General features: G+C 38.9%; 1 protein-coding gene across 2 annotated transcripts in view; it reads right to left on the reverse strand.

Moving 5' to 3' along the window:
- FSTL5 (follistatin like 5) overlaps positions 1 to 22,210 on the reverse strand; it is a 560,578-nt gene that overhangs the window by 256,661 nt on the left and 281,707 nt on the right. For both annotated transcript variants that reach the window (XM_006121877.4, XM_006121878.4), the window contains exon 5: positions 1,077 to 1,273. In XM_006121877.4, the coding sequence (XP_006121939.3) occupies positions 1,077 to 1,273 (197 nt within the window). The remainder of the gene's footprint in view (positions 1 to 1,076; positions 1,274 to 22,210) is intronic.

The raw sequence follows: 22,210 nt of genomic DNA on the forward strand, positions 1-22,210 counted from the left end.
TGTAAAGGCTGCCAGTCATTCAAAATTTTATGACTGATGTGTAGTATAAACAAATGAAACTATGAAGCTAATTTGCAGTAATGAATTGAAGGCTTAAAATTCAGCTTCCCCTTAGTGCAAGTCAAGTCCATTAATTCATTTCACCTTTTGTTTCAAGAGTCAATATTATGTTTATTCTTTGTATCTGGAGCTTATGAATTTTTATTCCAATCACATGCACATGTGCACATACATGTCTCCTAGAACTATGTCTAACTTGCCTTCAGAATACCTCAAAACAGTATTTTGTGTCTAAACAAACATTACCAATATTTTAACACTTCTGTTTTCCCCTGTAAAATGAGAAATGTAAGTTGGAGTGTCAGCACAATAGCACACTTTCTAGACAATTGGGGCATAGCACCTGAGCTCACGCAATATTCTAGAGCTGGTATCCATTAATCCAGAAAGCTTCTCTGCTCTTAAGTCTATTTGAAGGCTCTGAGCTCCTTTCTACCTTCTATAGGGTTTCTGCAGGCTCTTCAGCATTTTGGTGGTTGTCTTTCTAGGTTATTATGCCCGAGTAACTCTTCAGCAGCTTGCTTCAGGAGTTTCCTCCTCCAGCCAATACATTCTTCTGGTTGCCACCCTGGTCCTCAGCTTCCCAGCTTTTTTATCCTCTTAGTTTCTGTGAAGCTACCAACAAGTGGTGGCCAGCTTTGGTTCCTGGACTGACGTGGGGTACGTACACCCTTTGGTGTTATACGCAAAGGGGTCAGATGAAGATTATATTGGGATACGATGTTAAGTAGTGCACAACAGCAGTGGTCAACATTTTTACAGAATTTGCATTTGCAGAGTTATTTTAATCTTAACATAGTGTTAATGCCTCAGGATAATCATCATCCACTTCAAGAAGCCTCAAATCCCTGAATAAAGTCTCACATCCAATAAGCCCCCATGTAAGTATCAAATAAAGGAAAAGGAGTGCAATCAAAGGACACCATATATCTACACAGCACTAGAGATTTTGCAAACTTGGCCACAGGCAAATTGAAGAGATATTGTGCTGATGAAAAGTAAAATACAGATCTTACCTGAGAGAGTTCGTTGCTGTCCACAAATCCATTGTTGTCAGAATCAAAATATTTAAACATTTGATCCACCAGCCATTTCTTTAAAACCATTTTATCTTCAGTGCTGTTTTCTTTTGCTTGTGCAATGTATCTCTGCTTTTGTATATCCAACAACATACTTTTCACTTTGCTGTATTCAGTGGATTTGCACTTGTCTCCTGGAAAGGAAATGTGCAAGATATTTTTGAGGCAGTTTTTTAAATTGTTTACAAGCATAAAAATATGCAAATACAGAAGACAGTGATATCTTCTACTACTAACGCTTACCAACAGGGTTGACACATGTATGTGGGTGCATTGCTGTTTTCATTTGTACATCTATTGAGCTAGAGATCTGTTCTATAAGGGCTGACTCCAAATCAGCTAGAGGCTTTCCATTTGCTTACATGTGCTTTGGATTAGGACAAATCAGACTGAAACACTTTTATAATCCTATATGGTGGCTCAGTTTTCTGTCTCACAAGACTTTCCATTCAAATATTTTCCAAAAACATAAACAGTGTCCAACATCCTGCTGTCCTTCACATTGCACATCATTTTAGAGCAAGACTTTTTGAAGATGAATAAAATTTTAAGAAAATACTTTGTTGTATGAACATGACAAAAAAGTGTATTGCACTGCAATATATGTAGTAACAACAGTAAACACGATGTAAAATGATGTATTACAAAAAAGCAGAGTTCATAAAAGGATTTCACTTAAAAATGGAATTACAGTTTTGAGTATTCATAAACCAACTCAACCTCTTTATCCACCTCTAATATTAACTTAAATTTAATAGGGGTGGGCGGGGGAGAGGGAATAAGAATATATATGACATAAGATCTAGTAGAGAAACAAAGTGGGTGAGTTTGTATCTTTTATTGGACCAGCTTCTGTTAGTCCACTCAAAGATATTACCTCCCTGTGATGGGCTGCACTAGGCTCTAATGCCCCGTATAGGAGGCTAGCAGCCTTGCCCATCCCAGCAGAAGAAGTAGAGAAGAGATCCTCCAGGTACTACAGAGTGACTGTCTCTGCGGCAGCCAATCAGGACCCAGCAGAGGGGTATAAAAGAAGCTGCAGGGCTGGGGCCTGGAAGTTCCCTTCAGGAGCTTGACCCAGCCAGGTCTATACCCTGACTGGGAGATCAGCATTATGGCTAGCTCCCAGTGTGAGCTGAACCTAAATCTGGGTAAGACCCAGACCCAGTGGCCAAAGACCAGCCACAAGCAAAGACTTACAAGCACCATGGACAGGGTTCGTCAGGCCCTGGTTCCAGGACTTTGAGGGTGACTGGACAACCGGGCAAGGACCCTGCACAGCACCACTTGGGCTTGGTGAGTAGTGGGGTGCTCACCAGCAGGTGGACCCATTACACTCCCCTGTTTTGTGTGTCTCCTATTCTGGGATCAATACAGTGACAGCACTGTTAAGGCAATGCTCAGTCTAATCTGTTCTTAAAATCTTCCAGTGCTGGGGAATCTACAACCACCCTATATAGCCTATTCCAGTGCTAAATCTATCTTCCTAACTGTAAGAATAGTTAAACTTAAATATCCCTTTCTGCAAACGAAGCCAATTTTATTCTTATCCTATCCATGGACATGGAGAACAAATGATTGCTGTCCTCTTTGTAACAAACTTTTACAAAGTTGAAAGCTGTTACATCCCTTTCAGTCTTCCTCTTTCCTCATAGGTCATGTTTTCTAAACCTCTCACCATTTTTTTGCTCTCCTCTGGTCTCTCTCCAGGTTTAATCACATTTTTTTAAAAGCACAATGACCAATACTGGACACTGTACTCCATCTGTGGAGTACTGGTTGAGAGGAGGTCAGAATAATTTTATCTTAGGTCTGACATATGTCACTCCTATTAATATCTCCTCCCCACACATTTCGTGCTTGCCTCTATCTACAACATCACCACACATAAGAACCGCCAACTTGGATCAGACTGAAGGGCCATTAAGTCCAATATCCTCTGTTCGGACAGTGTTCAATATCAGATGCCCAAGCAGGAATGAACAGAACAGGCAATCAGCTGATCCACCCCATTTTCTATTCCCAACTTCTAGCAAACAAAGGCTAGGGACATGATTCCTGCCCATCCTGGCTAATAGCCGCTGATGGATCTATCATCTAAGAAGTATATAGTTTATTTTTGAACCTTGTTATAGTCTTAGACTTCAAAACATCCTCTGGCAAAGAGTTCCACAGGATGGCTGTCAGGTGTGAGAAGAAATAATTCCTTTTGTTCTTTTAAACCTGATGCCTATTAATTTTATTTGGTGTCCTCTAGTTCTTGTGTTATGAGATAGAGTAAACACTTCCTTATTTACCGTCTCTACACTACTTGTGCTTTATAGACCTCTATCATATCCCCTCTTAGTAATCTTTTCCAGGCTGAAAAGTTCCAGTCTTATTAATTAATTTGCATTTGAAAGTATTTTTGCTGCCTTTTACTGCATATTTTCCAATATGTACTTTTTTGAGATGGGGTGACCATATCTGCATGCAATATTCAAGATATCTTGCCATGAGGGGAGGGTGTGATCCACAATGACCTCTTGTACTTTTTAGACATAGTACTGCCTAGTCAGTTATTCCCCTTTTTGTATTTGTGCAATTGGAATTTTCATCCTATTTATAGTACCTTGTGCTTTATTGATTTATATGTTATTCATTCAGAGCAGCTCTTACAATGGTGAAGTCATTTTGAATCCTAATCCTATCACAAAGTGCTGGCAGCCCCTCCCATCTCATCTGCAAATTTCAAAAATGTACTTTCTACTTCATTATCCCAGTAATGAAAATACTGAGTTGTAGCACACCCTGGACAGACCTTTGCATGAAACCATTTGATATATCTTCCCAATCTGACAGCAAAACTTCTGATAGGCTATATTAAAAGAGAAGATAACCAGTTGTGCATCCACCTTATAGTAATTTCACTAAGATCATATTTTTCTAGTTTGCTTACGAGAATATCATCTGGGACTATGTCAAAAGCCTTGTTAGAGTCAAGATGCATTACATTTACTGCTACTGGTTAAATCACTGTACTGAGGCTCAGCAGATCTCAATTCAGGTCCTATTTCTGACACAGACAGCTTATGTGACCTTAAGCAAGTCATTTAGGGCTGGTTTAGTTTTGGGAAAGAGAATAACATTAACTAAAGAAACCAGAATCTTTTAGTGTAAATATAGGTCAATATGTTTTTTTTACAAGAGGACTCTATGCTTTCCCATTTTTACAGTTGAGATAACATGTCTAAATACAAACAAATATTAAAGCTGTAAAACATCACATTTTCTTGTAGACACAAGATTCCTTAAACTTTGACATTAATTTGAGAGAAAAATCATAAACTATAAAGTTCAATATTTTTACTTCACTTATACTGAGGTAATAATTATGCAAGTGAATTTTATTGAAAGAATTCAATCACTTACTAATTAAGACTTTTTCATGCCTTAATGAAAATCATTACAATTCTCAAGCTTGAAGAAGAGGTCAGTTACTTAAACTAATTACACTTACTATGGACAGGCAGGGGAAGAATACAGAATTTTTTCTGCAATTTTTATTTACATAGTTTACTTATCTCAAATTGACTAAAATATTCAGTTACACAAAATGGACTACATTTAGATTTGACAATGATAGGGAAACTATTGTTTCAGATCTGCATTAACTGACTACTTAAAGGCCTGCACATAGAGAGCATTTACTATTGGCATAATAATTTAGATACTGTCTTTTAGGTGATTAACTGCATCTTTCCCTTAATCTATAAGCATTATGAAACTCTTGCCTGCAGTCACTCTACTAATTATATTATAATAGTGTCACTACCAACTAAATACCTTAAATTACCCCTACCATTTGTTAAAATGGTTTAAACTTACCACATAGATAAATCAAGTCTTCATGGACAAAATACTACTGTAGGAATAGAAAATATCAGCCATAACTAAAAGTCTGTCATGGATTTTCTACACTCAAAGCCATTTGTGGTCCCTATATCTCCAGTTTCTCTTGCAAAATTAAAAAAAATCTAAGGGAAAAATCAAAACCATTATTGCAACTTTCTGGGTTATAAAAGTAAAATTATTATTGTTCTTGTGCACCATTACTAATTGTTAACATAAACAACTTTAATATAAGAATAGATTTAGGGAAGAAACTGCTTGTAGTTCATTTGAGACAAAAATGGGTTACTAATTATTGTTTAGATTCTGAAACTTTAATATAAAGTCTTGCCTATGGAAAGCCAGCAATAAATGAAGTAAATATAATCCGCAAAGCAATTTTATCTGTCTATAGCCCATCTCCTACAGATCATTTTAGACATGCTTCTGTATGTAAGCCTATTCTTTCATGGTGGTGTTGCTGTAAGATAATAGCTGTAATTTCCTTGCACTGTGTACCTGTTCACTCCACAGATCAACCCGATTCTGAATTACAATTCCAGCTACAGTAGCAAGCTACCATCCAACATCATCTCCATCTCCAACAGAGATACAAAAAAGTCAATATTTAACTGTCTTGCTTGAAAGACAATCATTTTTTTCCTCAAAACATACAATAATCATAATTTATTGCACTGGGAAAATCGTCTTTGTCTGAATCAATTAGGATTTAACAGATACCATTGTACTTCTCACAAACAATAAAAATCAAATAGAGTGATAAGTGTAAATGCTTTAGTTGTATAGGTTCTTTCCCAGTTAGTTGTGTTGCTTGTGATCTTGGCCAGCTACTGAATTTCTCTGTGCCTCATTTCCCATCTACAGAATGAAGATAATAGTCCCCAAACTCACAGGAAGAACATTCAATTTTCGTGAAATACTTTGCAGTTAATGTGTATAAAGTACTATATGAAAATATTGCCAATATATTTATTATGTTAGTCTCTTCCTCCTACGAAATTATAAAAATATAACAACCCACAACACATGAAATAAGTTTTCTGTTACTGTTGTTTTCTTTCCAATTATTCAGGACAGCTACAAGTAAATGACGCAAAACAAACCTGAATGTGTTGACCTTTAGGCATGCTGCAAAAGCCATCAATTTGACAATATTTCAGAGGAGGGCTGAAGCCATGGTGTTTTGGTGGGGAAGAATTATGCATCATTTACTGCTGTAGTAACTGGCTAGTCCACCAACTTATTTTATTGTATTATATTGCTGAATGACACCCCTATACATTTTAAGTTTTGATTGTTATATCACTTAGAGGTTATATAGATGTACATGCTTAAATATTTTAAATCAAAACGTAAATAAAAATAACTACTTTTCAACACATGCTCAAAATCTTTTGCCTTTGTTTCCTCCACACAATTTTCTCTTGGCATTATAACAAGTCAAAGAAATGAGGGTGGATAGAAAAGTACAAAGTACTATTTACATTTTTTAGGACTAATAATGAATTGAAATCCTGCCCAAACTGTGTCAGTTCTAAAAGAAAGAGTGTTATGTCTAACTTTACTTAGCATGCTCCCTTTTCCATTATACTTGACAGACAGAATTTAGCTTATCTTGAACTTTGGTACCTTGTATCAAAGTTGCTGTGAAGATTCTGGAAATTTTGGTATAATGTGCCACTCCCAGCATTATTAGGTGTTCTTGCAGAGTATTTTTTTTATGTTAGCAGCAGTTTAACCTTTAGCAACAGTTGAAAGTTACCACATTTGTGATATACCAGGCTTATATTAGAACACTGAGTTAAAATAATTTGGTTTTAGTAATATATGCATAACAGACAATTCTCTGTGCATTTGACCTGCCTCTCCAATTACTATCCCATCTACTTTCTTTTCACCTCTAAGCTCCTTGAAATTTAATTTAGAACTGCTATCTTGACTTCCTCTTTTCTAATACATTCCTATATTCCTTCTAATACACATAAATAAAAAAAATTTTGTGGCATAGTATAAAGCTTGTATCAGCATGGCCAAATTACTTTAAAATGATAAAGCTATGTCATTCCAAATGAGTACCAATCTAATATTTATTGAGAGAGTTTATCTGTTTGTGTGTTGTCTGTCCCCCAGCTGGGGAACATGCATCCCTCCTGCCAGCTGTGCCTGCTGCAGCAGTCATGGACAGATGTGTCTCACCTGGCCCCAAGCAGTGACAGAGGGCTAGGGCTCTCCTGTCTCTCTCTCTGGGGCAGCCTGAGTACTGAACCCCCATCACCATTCCCAGCCCCAGTCTGGAACAATGATTTAAATGAAGGAACAAATTCAGTTAAGGACCTGAGCAAAGCCAAGTAAATCCTCTAGTAAAAGTCATATTCTATACTAGCCTATATGCTCAACTGGCCCTAGATGCTATGGAAAAATCATGTTTCATTCTTTTGAAAATGTGGACCACTTTTTGCATGCTTCTCCCTATAGAGCTCAATGCTTTGGTCATCATGATTCCAATTGTATAAGAATAATAGGGAAAGAAAAATCAATCAAAATTTTACACATCTGTAAAAGTGATTGAAAGTATTTTCTGTATTTCAATGTGTCATGACTTTAACATTTTTTGAGATGTCAAGAGCCAGAAAGCAGTGATAGGTATCCAGATGTGAAGCTATGAATCTTTCCTTTCCAAAAACATAAAGCTCCTATTCCTAACTGTGCTGCTAAATAACAGATCATAAAAACTATCAGCTATGATTCAGTACTGAATATTCCCATTCCTGGGCCTCAACAAAAAAAGACACACATTTCAAAGGAAAGGAAAAGAAAATCTTTTGTCATTTTAAATATATGATTTTTAAAATAGTATCTCTTCAAAACTACTCATAGATTCAGAATGTTAGAAACAGATGAATTAGTGCATGCCGGGACAGCGGGTGGCATCACATGCTGAACTCTAAGTACACATGTAGTCCTGCTGAATTTAAAGGAACTGTTATTTGGAAGTATTGATTGATTGATTGCTACTCGGAGCCCAAGTCATGGACTAGCTCCTCATTTTCTTAAATAATATACTAAGACATAACAAAATCAATGAGCGTACAATCTACACACAATAAAAGTGGCTATAACAGATGGAACGAAAGAGCACAAGAAATTAGATAGTGCTGCAGTATATTAGCCAAAAGTCTTAGCAATCTATTGAATATTATTTTCCAGTTTGTTCTTTGGACACATGGCAAAGGGTTTTAAGTGGAGACATTTAAAGTGAGAGCAATGAGGTGGATTTATATATATTTATGGGTAAGAAACAGCACAGGGAAAAGAAAAAAAGGATGCTTGTTTGAAAATGTAACAAGTAGATGAAGAAAGCTGGCATTTTTGGCAGAGTGGAGGTACAAGTTGACATCCCAATAGCATATGACAGATGGTAAGAAGAGTGGAGATAGGACATGAAGGCTTGGAAAGTGAAGACAAGTAATCAGTCTTTAATGCCATGAAAAAATAGGGGAGGTAGGGAAGCCAGCAGGAGAGTGACATGGCTAAAATGAGGAGCCACAACAATAATCTCTGCAGCAGCATTTTGAAAAGTTACAAGTTAATCAATTTGTCAAGAGCAGAGAAGATGTTACAGCAACCAAGATACAAGCATTTCAGCTTTGTGGATGGAGAAGAAAACCTGAATCTTAACATATTATGAAGAAAGTCCCAGCAACATTTAAAACAGCCAAGATCTGAGGATAAAGGGAAAGATCAAAGTACAAGATGACTCTCAGGTTATGCACCTGAGTTTATAGACAGGATGGTAACATTGTTCATGGGGTCTGAGGGTATATCCATACTTTGAAATGGAGGTGTAAATTCCAGCTTGAAGAGACATAACTGTGCTAGCTCTGATCATGTACCATGATAGAAATAAAGGGGTACCGGCAGTAGTTGAAACAGTGTGATGGGCTGGCCATCTTGAGTACACATTTAGCAATTTGGCCTCAGAGTGGCTACCTCCTCAGCTGTTTTTAGTGCACTAACTCAGTCACAGCTAACATGGATATATATCCTCAAACTGGAATGTATGCATGCAGCTTGAAGTGTAGACATACTCAAAGAAAGGAGAGAAAAGAAAAGGGTGTAGGAAAGATTAATAGCTCAGGCTAAGTCACACTGATCTTAAAGTCACAGCTAGAATTCACAAGATTACTCATGTGCTTAAGAATAAACTGATGCTTCCATGTTTTTCTGGATCAAAGCCATTTGTGGCTAGCTTTTTTCATCTCCCTTTTTGCAACATGTATAAAGGATCTGGGTATTATCTTGCTTTTAAATGTTTCCCATAAGTTTATTTCAAGATTATAATGGTTAACAGGAAAGACTGTTGGTAACTACTAATCATGTTCTGTGGTTTTCTTTTTTTCTCTCTAATATTTGCTTGAATGGGAGGAAGTATTCCAGCTATGATGTTTTTACATTCTTGCATGCACAGCATTTTTTCTCCAATACACATGATTTATTCTATTCTTTTTGTATTGGCTTCATATTGGATTTTAGATATTGTAGCTTAGCTGTGTTTTTTGTTGTGAAATGAATGCAGAAAATTAAATATTAAACAAGTGAACTAACAGGAGTAAAATAAGTTTCATTCCCCTCTCCCCTAGTGTATATTTTTGAAACATTGATAGGTTTGGGTAGGGGATTGTTCATATGAGTTAAAATTTAGTATAAAGTGGTAAGATTTGACTATTTGTTTCCTTCTCCTCTGTGCAATTCATTCTTTTAGCTGTGTGTTAGTTACCTAGGAAACAGCTGTAAAGTAGAATTTCTAAGTGCTATTGTCCTCACAGGCAGAGTTTTGAATAGATGTTTGCCTACTATGCATATAGCAAAGTAAATATTTGACAATTTAAGCTATATTCATTTTGTAAAGGGAGCAGAAATATTGAAAATTAATTAGATTATACATATGAAAAGTTGGCTGCGAAAGGAAATACTATGCTAGTGTTACAAATTTGTGTGAAGAAATAATTCTGATTGATCTAAGTAAGGGTGTCGTAGGAAATTTTTTTTAACATCTCAAATTATAAAATATTGTGTATGTCAGGTTTTTTGGGTTAAAACCATTCTCTCATGGTTAAAATAAGAAAGGACTATTTAACTCCCATTGTAGGGTCCTAGAGCCCAGACTACAGCCTGAGCCCTAACATCTACATTGCCAGTTAAACAGCCCATTAGCTTGAGCTTCATTAGCCCAAGTCAGCTGGCATGGGCCAGTTGCCTGGTTTTTAAATGTAAAGCAGATGTGTTAAGGTCACAGGAAGTATTTGGCATAATATTAATAATATATGGCCAATTGTAGCCATGTTAAGCTTCCAAAACCAACTTGTGTGTTCTGCTGAAATAAATTAGAGTTTTTAGATGGCTAAAAGTTGCACTTTAAAAGATTTTGTGCTAGCTCTGAATCATGTATCATGTAGGATCTTTGACATCAATAAACAACTTTGTGAAAATTGGGGAATTACTTCAAGCCATATTAATTCAAAAACTGGAGTTTTGACTTGAGTTTATATCACTTTTCAGGTATTTACTTCAATGGAAAGATGTAAGGGTATATATGTTTGGGCACATGAATACAAATTCTCACATCTATCATAACTGCCCTGAGCATATCATCAGGATTACTCACCTATTTGTTAAAAAATATAAAGGAAATTCTTTTTAATCTCCAGGTAATAGATTCCTAAAACATTTTAGGAGAGCAGAGTCTGAATTTTATCTCCTTTTTCAGTGTGAAATGTTAAGTGCATATGACATCCGTGAAAATATATCTGATACATCCAGTAAGTTATCATGACACTTGCTACAGTATATCCATATGTAGTAAGCAATATCATCACATACAATGAATTTATGTACATTGTGTCTCCTATAGGTATTTGGGTACCATTACAAATATTTTCAGTTCATTATCATCTTGCCTCTACAACAGGCTTGAAATTATATTCTAATCTCAATCTCACCATTTAAATTTTGAATAACTCTACTCTTTCATCATTTGTATACAAGTTATGAAATTATGGCTAGAATATGTTTCTTATTTTTAGAGCTGTTAGAGCAATCATGCTGACATCTCCAAAATTTGAATCATAAGATACTGAAGTAAAAATAGGTTTCAAGTCGATCGTATGTCTAGTAATGACATCTTTGCCAGCTATGTTTTCTGACTGTCAATATGAAAGGATTTCAAATGTAGAACTTGAAAACATGCCATCTGGAATTTGTAATTTTATTACATTCTTGGTATAAAATGCAAGTTTTTGAAAATCTTACACTGTTTTCCTTAATTAAAGGATCAAGCTGACATGTATTTGTATCATGTCTTGTCTACAGGCACAGATAAATTTTCAGTACTTAAGAAATAACTTACGGTATGCAGATAAATTATTCAATCTCATCCAAGAGATAATGTCCTAGTTAAGGCAAACACTATTAAAGGATGAATTAAATTATGTAGTATGTCAAAAGTTACTTTACATAATTTGTCATAATTTGCTAAATTCTGACCTCAGTTACATAATAATCACAGAGAGTTGCACAAAGGAAGAAATAGCTTGAGACTGATTATATTCATTTTAGTAATTACTGATGACTCTGCATGACTAATAGAGTCTAATCTATGTTTTTTCCTTACTGCAAAAGTATTACATTTAAAGACTTTAGATACCACTTAGTAAATACCACAGATCTACATAATCGAACCTTTAAATCAGATCAAGTGTCTTGAAGCTTTGTTTTCATTGACTATTTACTAACTCACTGTAATCAACTACTACCAGGCTAGCCTTTTTGATCCTTTGAAGATATTTATTACTTGTTTTTTAATTTGTTCAATATTCTTTGCACAGAATAAGTGTCCCCAATCATTATTGGTAAGCTAAGTTATAAGACAAGAAACAGATTGCTGCAGGAAATAATATATCTGTGTGTGACTTTGTTAAAGAAAATACTTAATCAAATGCTCCATTCAATTCCTTTTATTATTTTTCAATGCTATTTTATCTTCACCATCAAGATTTATTTTATTTTTCCACTTGCCCCCTTGAACTTGCAATTTCAACAATACCAAACACCTTTATATGTAAATATAACAAAATTTTAACCCTGGAGTTCTCTATACTTTCCATTCACTCAATTTATGAACGAAAAAAAGTAAGAGCAATAAAAACAAAAGTACCCTGTCCCAAAGGAAGACGTTGAAAGTGAAAGCCAAGACAGGAGTTGAAAAAGGAGCTTTATTTTCTTCTCTAGTGAATTTAGCCCAACTGTTGCTGTCACACAATCTCTCATAGGGCCTGGAAATGTTTTGCCTTTCAATATTTATTCAGGATAATACTAAGAAGGAACAAAATAGCTCAATTTAATGTGTTAAAATAAATATTAAAGGGAATAAGAAAGCCCAAATCTAGATGGAAAAAGCTTTAGGACCTGAAAGATGGTCATAACAAAGATTAGAGAAAAGGTCTAGATGCTAACAAGACAAGAGGCAATGGCTTCAAACTACAGCACAGCATATTTAGATTAAATCTCAGGAAAAACATTCTAATCATATATATAGTAGCCCAATGTCTGTGACCCTGTAACACTGTAGCATTACAAGTTGCCTCTGGGGGGCACTGTTGCCTCGCGCCATGACACTCGGCTGAGTTCTGCACCACTCTGCCTGGCCGCTGTGGGGGAGCAAGCGGCGCAAGCAGTCGTTTGGGCCCCACGGTCCCCATGCAGCCAAGGGGCGCAAATGGCCACTTGCTCCCAAGGAGGGGAAGGGGGATGGAGTGGTGATGCACACGGACTGCCCTCTGGCCATGTATGTCACTAGGGTAGGGTAAAAAAAAAAAAAGAACACACTTGATCAGGGGCAGGACAGGGGAAGGACTGGCCAGGAAAGGAGTGAGGCTGGCTGGAAGGAGGAGGGGGGCGGGAAGCAAAGCTGGGGGGGGGGGGGTCAGAGGCAGCATAGCTGGCCAGGGAGAATGGGGGATGGGCAGCCAGTGGGAAGCAAAGCTGGTCGGGGGTGGGGGTTGGAGGCCACGGGGCTGGCTGGCGGGAAGCAAAGCTGGTCGGGAGCGGCAGTCAGGGGCAGCGAGGCTGGCTGTGGGAAATTGGGAGGAGTAACTGGCTGGTGGGGGACGGGGAGAGGGAATTGGCCGGTGGGGAGCCGGACTTACCCGGGCACGTGCAGATCCCAGGGTGCTGTCCGCCCTGCTCATGGTCCCAGCAAAGCAAGACCAGCTGCGGCTCCAGCATGCACTGGAACAGCACTCAGGAGCAGGGACAGAGCTTCCCCTGCTTCCCAGAGGCAACTAGAGGTTCCCAGCGCCAATCACGCCCCGCCTCTCAGCCACCCCCCCGCCCCTGCCAGGTTTCCGTCTGGTGCCCAGAGGGAGAACCAGAAAATACCGGACATTGTACAGCCACTTGCTCCCCCACAGCAGCCCAGCTGAGCGCCACGGTGGGAGGTGAAGGGTGGTGGGGCAGTGACATACATGCCCAGGGCACAGGGCCTGGATGAGCATGCATCCCTGATGGTGACAGAGGAGAGCAGAGAGAGAGAGGCAGGAAGAGGAGAAGAGAAGGGGAGAGTGAGAGGCAGGAGGGGGAGAAGAGAAAGAAAGAGATGGAGAGAGAGGCAGAAGGCGGAGGAGAGCTGAGAGAGAAAGGGGGAGGCAGTAGGAGGAGGAGAGAGAGAGAGAGTGAGAGATGCAGCGAGAGACCAGAGGCTCAGGAGAGGAGACTGACATGGAGGAGAGACCTGAAAATCTTGTCTTATGAAGGGCAATTGGCTAGTAGTAAAAAGAATAGGACAATGAAATAGACAGTCCGGGAATGTTGTGGAAGCGCCTTCCCTGAAGTTTCCAGAAAGAAGCTGTATAGCCACTTGTCTTACATGCTTTGGACAAACAAATCCTGCCACTTGGCAAGGGGTTAGACTAGACTACCTTTGTTGTCCCTTCTATAGCTCTATAGTTCTATGTTTCTAAGGTAATGTTTGACTTGGTCAAATCTGCAGCTTTCTTTTGGTTCTTGTAACCTCTATACTATATCACTATCCTTTCAGATACCACCTGGAAAAGGAAAATGTAGGTTATATTATGCCACTATCTTCAATGTTTCCCAAATGTTAACTATATACTCATCCAATCAATTATTCTCTAGCAAGACTCTGCTTTCATTTAAAAAAAAATTGAAGTCAGTGAAGCCAATGAATTTGCAGAGAAATCTGAAGTGTGAACTTCCCCATTCTTTTTGGTGTCTGTTCAGTCCTGTTAGGAGAATGTAAAATTAATAGGGTAAAAACTAAACAGTAGTATTCTCCTGCTTGCTTATTTAATCTAATTAAAAACAAGGCCAAAGCAATTATTTAGTTTTTTTCCTACTTTACATTCTGCTAATCAGTCCCGTTATTTTAAAAAGCTTCAGTATCTGAATACTTATATTAAAACAAGCACTTATAATATGAAGGTTTACACCAGCATTTTCCTTGAGGGTATGTATAAGGAATCAGAGTTTACAGTAATAGACCACACTATGAAATCCCTAAATTGCTATTGGGTCATGGAAGATGTATAAATGAAGATGTGTAGGTCATTAACAGCACATGGCAGAGTACATTGGAGGAAGGTGGCTATTGGTTTCATTTTCATGAAAGAGGATCAGTTATCAGAAGTATGAATCACAATATTATTAATATTCATCATTTTATTTTAACTTGAATATTAATGCTTGAAAAAAAAATCAGAGTATAGCAGCAAGAATATACAACTGACTATCCAAAGTGTGAGGGGGTGACAGTGACAAGGAAATGCTCTGGGAGAAAACAGGGGTTAACAGAGGCAGAAAAGCCATAATAATGGGGAATCTCAACTATCCTTGTATTATTTGTTACCTCAGGAAGGTATGCAGAGATAAAGTTTCCAGATATCTATAAATGACTGCTTCTTGGAGCCCAGAAGGGGAGAAACAATTCTTGGTTTTTGTCCTTAGTGGCTCACAAGGACAAAAGGTGAAAACAGGCCAACCATTCCTCAATGACAATAACATAATTAAAGGGTATTATAACCCACGTAGGAGGGAAAATACTAAAGAAACCCACTGCAATTGCAATTAACTTTAAAAAGTGGAACTACCAAAAATGAGGAAGTAGTTAAATGGAACTCACAACCATGAAATGCCTACAAACTACATAGATGCTATTTAAGAAGACCATACCAGAGGCTCATACTAAATGAGCATGACAAACAACACACACACACCAGTAAGAGGAGCATAAGAGGCCACCCTGCCCAATAAATGTAGCAGAATAAAAATGGTCATTGGCAAAAAGACATCTTTTAAAAACTAGAAGTCAAATTCTAATATAATGGAAAATAAACTCTACAAGTCAAGTGCAAAAATAGAATAAGGCAGGCCAACCGTTTTTGAAGAGCAACTAGTAGTAGTAGTTCTGCAATTACATGTGTGGTACATCCTTTGTGATTTATCATTTAAGTTATCAATTTGTTCCAAAGCCTCTATTGTTAACATAGTCTGGAGCAGTTCTTCAGACTGTGTCACCTATAAAGATTAGCTCAGGTCTGGGATTTCCCCCTTATTCTCTGCAGTCAAGACCAATGCAAATGTGTTCAGTGAGTGCTCCTCCAGTACTGTCACTGGTTGGGCAGGCTTCCAGCTTTTGAGATATTTTAAAACAAAGAAAAAAAGCTGTTACTTTTGTTATGTTTTGTCCTTAGCTAGTTGCTCTTCAAAAACTGTCTGTGAGCTGGGTGAATAGTTATATGAAAATAGGTGAGTTGGAGATCAAGGGCTGAGAACCAATCTCCACTCTCTAATGTTGGTATGATGATTGCTAGCGTGACCATCTTAATCCTTCAATATGTTACGTATTTGTTGAGTTTTCTGAGATCTAGAAGGGGTCTCCACCCCACTGTCGTCTTCTGCATAAGGAAGTATTTTGAGTAAAACCCTCTTCTGTGGTAAACCAATGTGGCTGGTCCTATGGCCCTGATTTGTAGGAGATGTTGAACTTCTAGCTATAGCAAGTTTTTGTGAGAAGGCTCTCTGGAGAGGGACGAGGAGGTGGGGCGGGTAGGAGAGTTGGGGGTGGGTAGGAGGAATAGATGTGAAAGGTATGGAGTAGCATAAACTGATGATCTCTAGAACCCACCAGTTGGATACTATCTTGGTCCATTATTAGAAAAAGAACTGCAGCCAGTGGGTAAACTGAAGATTGGATGGCATAGAAGGTGATATAATAGAGATGTTGCTCGAGCCCTCAACCAAACCTTAAAATTTTCTGCTTGGATGTGGACGGCTGGTTCATTCTGGATTGTTGTTGATGCTGTGGTCTGCGTTTTTGTTGTCTGTGTCTTTATTTGAAATTGTAGGGTCTGTGAGACTGCCTGTATGACTCCTTTCATCTCGAGTAGGATTTGTATCTCTGACGCTTATTAGGCGACATATACATCCCTAGTATTCTAAGGGTAGTGCTTAGTCTTTCATAGAGTGTAAAACCTGGTCAGTTTTACTAGGAAATAAGTGGGTTTTATTGAAAGGGTGGTCCTCTACTTTGAGCTCGGTATTCCTGAGGCTTGGAGCCAAGAGGCCCTGCACATAACAATTTCTGTAGGAGTGCTGCATAGCATGGTATCTTTCACATCCAAGGATGCCTTATGTGCCATGTGGGTGATAGTGTGGCCCACTTGCATTATGGCTTGAAGCCGAGTACACTTCTGTTCTGTGAGGAACTGGATGAGGTCTACAGTTCTGAATAATCAGTGTGGTCATAATAATTGAGGAGTGCTGAATAATTAGCTACACACAATTGTAAAATGTCTGAATAGTAAACATTTCTGCCCAGTATATCAAACCACTTATGGTCTTTGTCCTGGGGGAGATAGACCAGAATAGGGGATATTTGGCTCTGTGATGAACAGAGTCTACCACCAAGGAGTTTGGGGGTGGATGGGAAAAAAAAAGTCCATACCCTTGGCAGGGACAAAATATTTTCTATCAGCCCTCCTATTTGTGAGTGTAATTGAGGCGGATGGCTGCTAAATGGTGTCAGCCAAGTCAAGAATGGATTCATCCATAGGGAGAGCTATCCTGGAGGGTGAGGAAGGTTGCAGGATGTGAAGAAGCCTCTCTTGCTTTTCCTGCACTTCTTGTAGGTCTATCACCTGTGCATTGGCCACTCATTTGAATAACTCCTGAAACTGCTTAGGTCATCCTTCAGAGTTGGGGTCCGAGGAATATTTGCTTCATCAGGAGAAAAAGGCAAGTTGTGAGAAGAGGATCTGTCATCCTCCTCGAACAAAGGCTCTTCTTCCTCAGACTGCAGTTGTCCAGTAGAATTGGGTGCATTGTCATGAGTCCTGGGCTCCCCCCGCCAGGGGCATGTGGAATAAAGGGCGTCCTGAGAGTAAGGTGGTGGGGCAGGTTCTGGCATGGCCTAGGGGATAGGGCATTCACCTGTTTAGGGTGCAGTGTGGTGACTCCTATAGGCCAACCATGAATACCATGGGGGCCATTGTCCCGTATATGGAAGTAGGAGTATGGCTATACCAACGTGGAGAGGGTGGTACATGGGTGGACCTGGATAAACGTGACTCCCAGGGAGGGTGAGGAGTGTTGGGATAAGAACCTGTTTTGTGGTCCCATATAGGCCTCACTCAGTGATACTGATGGTGCAGGAGATCAAGAGGAGTATAAATAGGCTGGTAATGCTGGTGAATACGGTGCTGATTGGACATCCATCTGAGTATGCTCACTCGGTGCCGAAGTATGTCTTGGTGCACCCTTGTGTGGTGCCATCTTGGTAGGTGCCGCTGATGGTACTGTCAGTGCCAGAGGCAGCGTTGGCGTCAGTGCCTTGGGAGGCAGCATGTTTGCACAGGTAGCTTTGACTCCATCGTTTATGCTGGTTTCAGCATGGTCTTAGGTGCTGTGTCAGGTGACAGTGGTGCCAATATTGATGCCAGTGCTGAGAACTTGTGTCTAGGTTAGAAATGTTCATGTTTGTTTCATATACTCTGTTTTGTCAGCACTGTGCCTGAGGTGCTGGGCTTATTGGCAATGCTAGCTCTAGAGGAGCTCAGTGCTAAGGGCAGGGATGTGGATGGAGATGTCCTGGCCTTTGTCTTTGCCCTTTCAGAGGATGAGGAGGAACATTTTTTATTAGACATTGAAATGCTTTCCCTTTTGAATCCTCACTAAAGCGGGAAAGTTGTCTCGAGTTGGCTGGAGGGATTTCTTGTAGAGAAAAGTCTTGAAGCATTCAGTCCCGTCTTGCTCTCACCATGAGTTTGGAGAAACGAGGACTTCTCCCAGGCATCTTATACAAGAGGAGTGCCCATCAGAGGTTGACGTGGCATCTGTACACTAGTTGCATCTCTTGAATCCTGGTGAACCAGGCATTTTGAACTGGGGAGAACACAGGAAACTAACTTTTTTTAAAAGTGTTTTTTTTTTTTTTGTTAAGAAAACACAGAAAGAAGGGTCCAAAAATTTGGAGAAGGATAAAAACTGAGGAACTTTTTCAACTCTATCATTTTAGGCCTGAGGAGGTGACTGTTAAAGGAATTCCGTATGCTGCTGTGGATGGTGGAGAAAAATCTGAGGCACCACGCATGCAACTAATGGACACTAATGACACAAAGAGACACTGCGGCACATGTGCGGTGTGATAGGGTATTGCTAGAAAAGATCTCTGCTCACTAGCATGAGGATGCACCAGTAGTTAGAGTAGAGCACCCATGGAGACATCACTGGAAGATAAATAGTAGGACCCCCAATGATCTGCATTGGAACCTTTGCTATTCAACATCTCCATAAAAGATCTGGAAAATGGTGTCAACACAGTGAGGTATCAAAATTTACTGATATACAACATTATTCAAGATAGTTAAATCCAAAGATGAGTTACAAAGGGATCTCATTAAACTGGGTGATATGGCAACAAAATGTGTTGATATGTGCAATGCATGTAAGATATCATAATTCCAAGTATTCATATAAAATGAGATTTTATTTAGCTGTTGCCACCCAATAAATATCTAGAAATCAGTGTGGTTAATTTTCTAGAAATATCCACTCTATATGCAGTGTCAGTCCAATCCCCCCTCCCCCCAAAAACAAAAAAACAAAAAATGCTAACAAAATGTTGGGAACCATTAGAAAAGGGAGTGACAATAAGTTAGTAAATATCATACGGAGACTATAGAAATCCAACCTACATCTACTTCTTGAATAATGTGCACTGTTCCTGTCACAACATTTCAAAAAATATATGAATGAAATGGAAAAGGTACAGTCACAAGGCAAAAATGATGAGCTATATAAAACAACTTTCACATGAGAAGAGATTAAAAAGACTGGAACTGTTCAGTTTAGACTATGATAGAGGTCTATAAAATTATGAATGGTACAGATAAAGTGAATAGGGAAGCATTATTTATTTCATCACATAACACATAAACTAGGGGTTATGTAATGGAATTAATATGTAGCAGGTTTTAAACAATCATAAAAAAGTTCTTCACACAATGCAGTCAACCTGTGGAATTTATTGCCATACGATGTTGTGAAGGCCAAAATTATAAGTGGAGAAAAAAATTATATATGTTATGAACTATGGGTCCATTCATGGCTATTAGGCAAAATGATCAGGAATGCAATCTGATGCTCTTGGTGTCCTTAAACCTTTCAGTACTGGAAGCTTGGACTGGACAACAGGGAATGGATCACTCAAAACTGACCAGTTCTGCTCACTCCCTGTGAAGCAGGTGGTACCAGAAATAGGATGCTGAGCTAGATAAAGCATTAGTATGACCCAGTATGGTCTTTGCTTTCAGAAATAAATTAGTATTTTTTCTTCAGACTTCAAAACCAAATTAAAAAACCTGAAATATTTGGCTTTTACAAACAAATAGGCCATTAACCCAAATTGAAAATATTTTGGAAAACTATCCAAGTAAAAAAAAAACATAGCTGTAGCGTTCACTACCAAGCAAAATGGTACAATAATTTGGCCTCAGATATCAGTTGGTAGGAATTATATCTACAAAACAAATTCAGAATCACTAAAATAAAATTCAATTATTACATCTAATGGTGTAATATAATACAACTGCAATGTTAACCATTACTGCAATGATAGATTTTTTTTAAAAAAAATAAAGAGCTACAGTATACAGAGAAAAATATGTCAGATTCTTTAATGTTATTTGATCATGTAATAGAAGACATGAACATATCTGCCCATTGATACAAAAGGTAAAATTAAAAGTGTCAAATCTAATTTCTAATTTGGTAGATAAAAATAAAAATCTACTATTATGTCCATTAATATTTTGCACTGCATGAAATATAATAAGTCCACTTCTTCTCTCACACCAGTCACTGGAGTCATTCCTGCATAAATCACTGTGAAAAAAGTCAGTACCAGATATGTTTACCGTAGTTTACTTTCTGATGTATGATTTGTCTCATGAGTTATTGAATGACACATGTAGGTGTGTTGTGATAAGTCATTTCTAAGCAGCATTTAGAATAAGATCATGATTTCCTTTTGCAGAAGATGACATAAAAGTTATCATTTTATTCTAGCTTTCCTAGAAAGTAGTAAATGTTTCAGCTCTAGGTATCTCTGTATAACTACAAAAGAGGCTATTGACCTAAGTTTAAGGTGTTACATGCTGTCTTCATATCATCATCCTTCCTTTGTGGTTTGATGCAGAAGTGAGTGATTAAAAAGAATTTGAATCTACAGCTACTATAACTTTTCTTTCATAGTGAAACTTGACTTTCCTTTTTGTTTTTATTTCACTTTTTGGCCTTCAGAAGAAAGTCCTCATTCATATATAAGTCCTTTTAAGAACAAAGGTATGTAGTTTTTATTCTAACCCATATTATTAATATGATTCTGCCTCTATTTTATAGACACATGAAAATGTTGAAAGTCTGTGCAAACAAGTGATGAAAGGTTTCTGTCTCAATGGAAAGCATTTATTTAAATTCTGTTCCACAAATATCAGTTTGGATATGTAAATTTCATCTCTTTTTTCCATTAGTCATAATCTGGAAATGGCATAATTAGGTAAGGGCCTGACCTAAGAATATGGTATTTTGTTATATCACCCTATTTTGAATACACACACTTTTCTGTCTCAGTAATTTAGAGATATTACATTATCTAGCACAGTGGTTCTCAAACTGTTCTGCAGGCCCACTTCAGAAAAGCCACTACAGGTTGGACTTCCCTGGTCCAGCACCCTGGGGACCTGACTGGTCCCGTATGAGGGAGTTTGCCAGATCAGGGGAGGTCAATTCCATCCCTCTGCTGATGGGATTCTGGGCTCTCCTAGGGTCCATCAGCAGACCTCGTGGAGCTCTCTTGCCCCCAGGCCACCAGCTTCCAGCTCCACTGGCCAGTCCCCACCGCTGCGGCTCTTCTGCCCTAGGACCATCAGGCTAGGGCTGCCACAGCTCCAATGCCCAGGGACTACCAAGACTCCACTGTCCCAGGGTTGCCATGGCTCTCAGGCACCAGCACTGCCATAACTCTGGGTTGTCGGGGCTGCTATGGCTCTGGAGCTGACAGGGCTCCCCTCCTTGGGGCTGCTGGACTCCGTTATCCCGAGACCACTGTGGCTTCCCAACGCCAGCACTGCCAGAGCTTGGGACATTAGGGCTATCACAGCAGATGTGGCTACACTCCCCAGAACCACTAGGGCTCTGCTCCTTGGGGCTACTAGGGCTTCTGCACACTGGAGCCGCCTTGGATCCGCTGCTTTAGAGACACCAGGGCTTCATTCCTCTGGGTTGTGAAGGCTGCCGTGGCTCTACTGTTCCAAGGCTGCTATGGCCAACCCCATGACCACTCAGCCCTCTCATCCAGGGGCTCTCTGGTCCAGAAATATCAATGATTATGCTAGACCATAGATGCTGCTGGACCAGAGTGTCCCAGACAAGAGAGGTTCAACCTTCAGTGACTTTGTTTACATAAAGTCTCCATAGCCACAGAGCCTCATGGCTCCCACTGGTTCAGGTTTGCTATTTCCAGGCAAAGGGAACAATGAGGCTCCATGACTAAGGAGCCTTTAGGTAAACATAGTGGTATGGGCCCGTTAGTGGCTTTCCCAAAGTAG

This window comes from Pelodiscus sinensis, chromosome 5, assembly GCF_049634645.1.
Source record: "Pelodiscus sinensis isolate JC-2024 chromosome 5, ASM4963464v1, whole genome shotgun sequence".
NCBI lineage: Eukaryota > Metazoa > Chordata > Testudines > Trionychidae > Pelodiscus > Pelodiscus sinensis.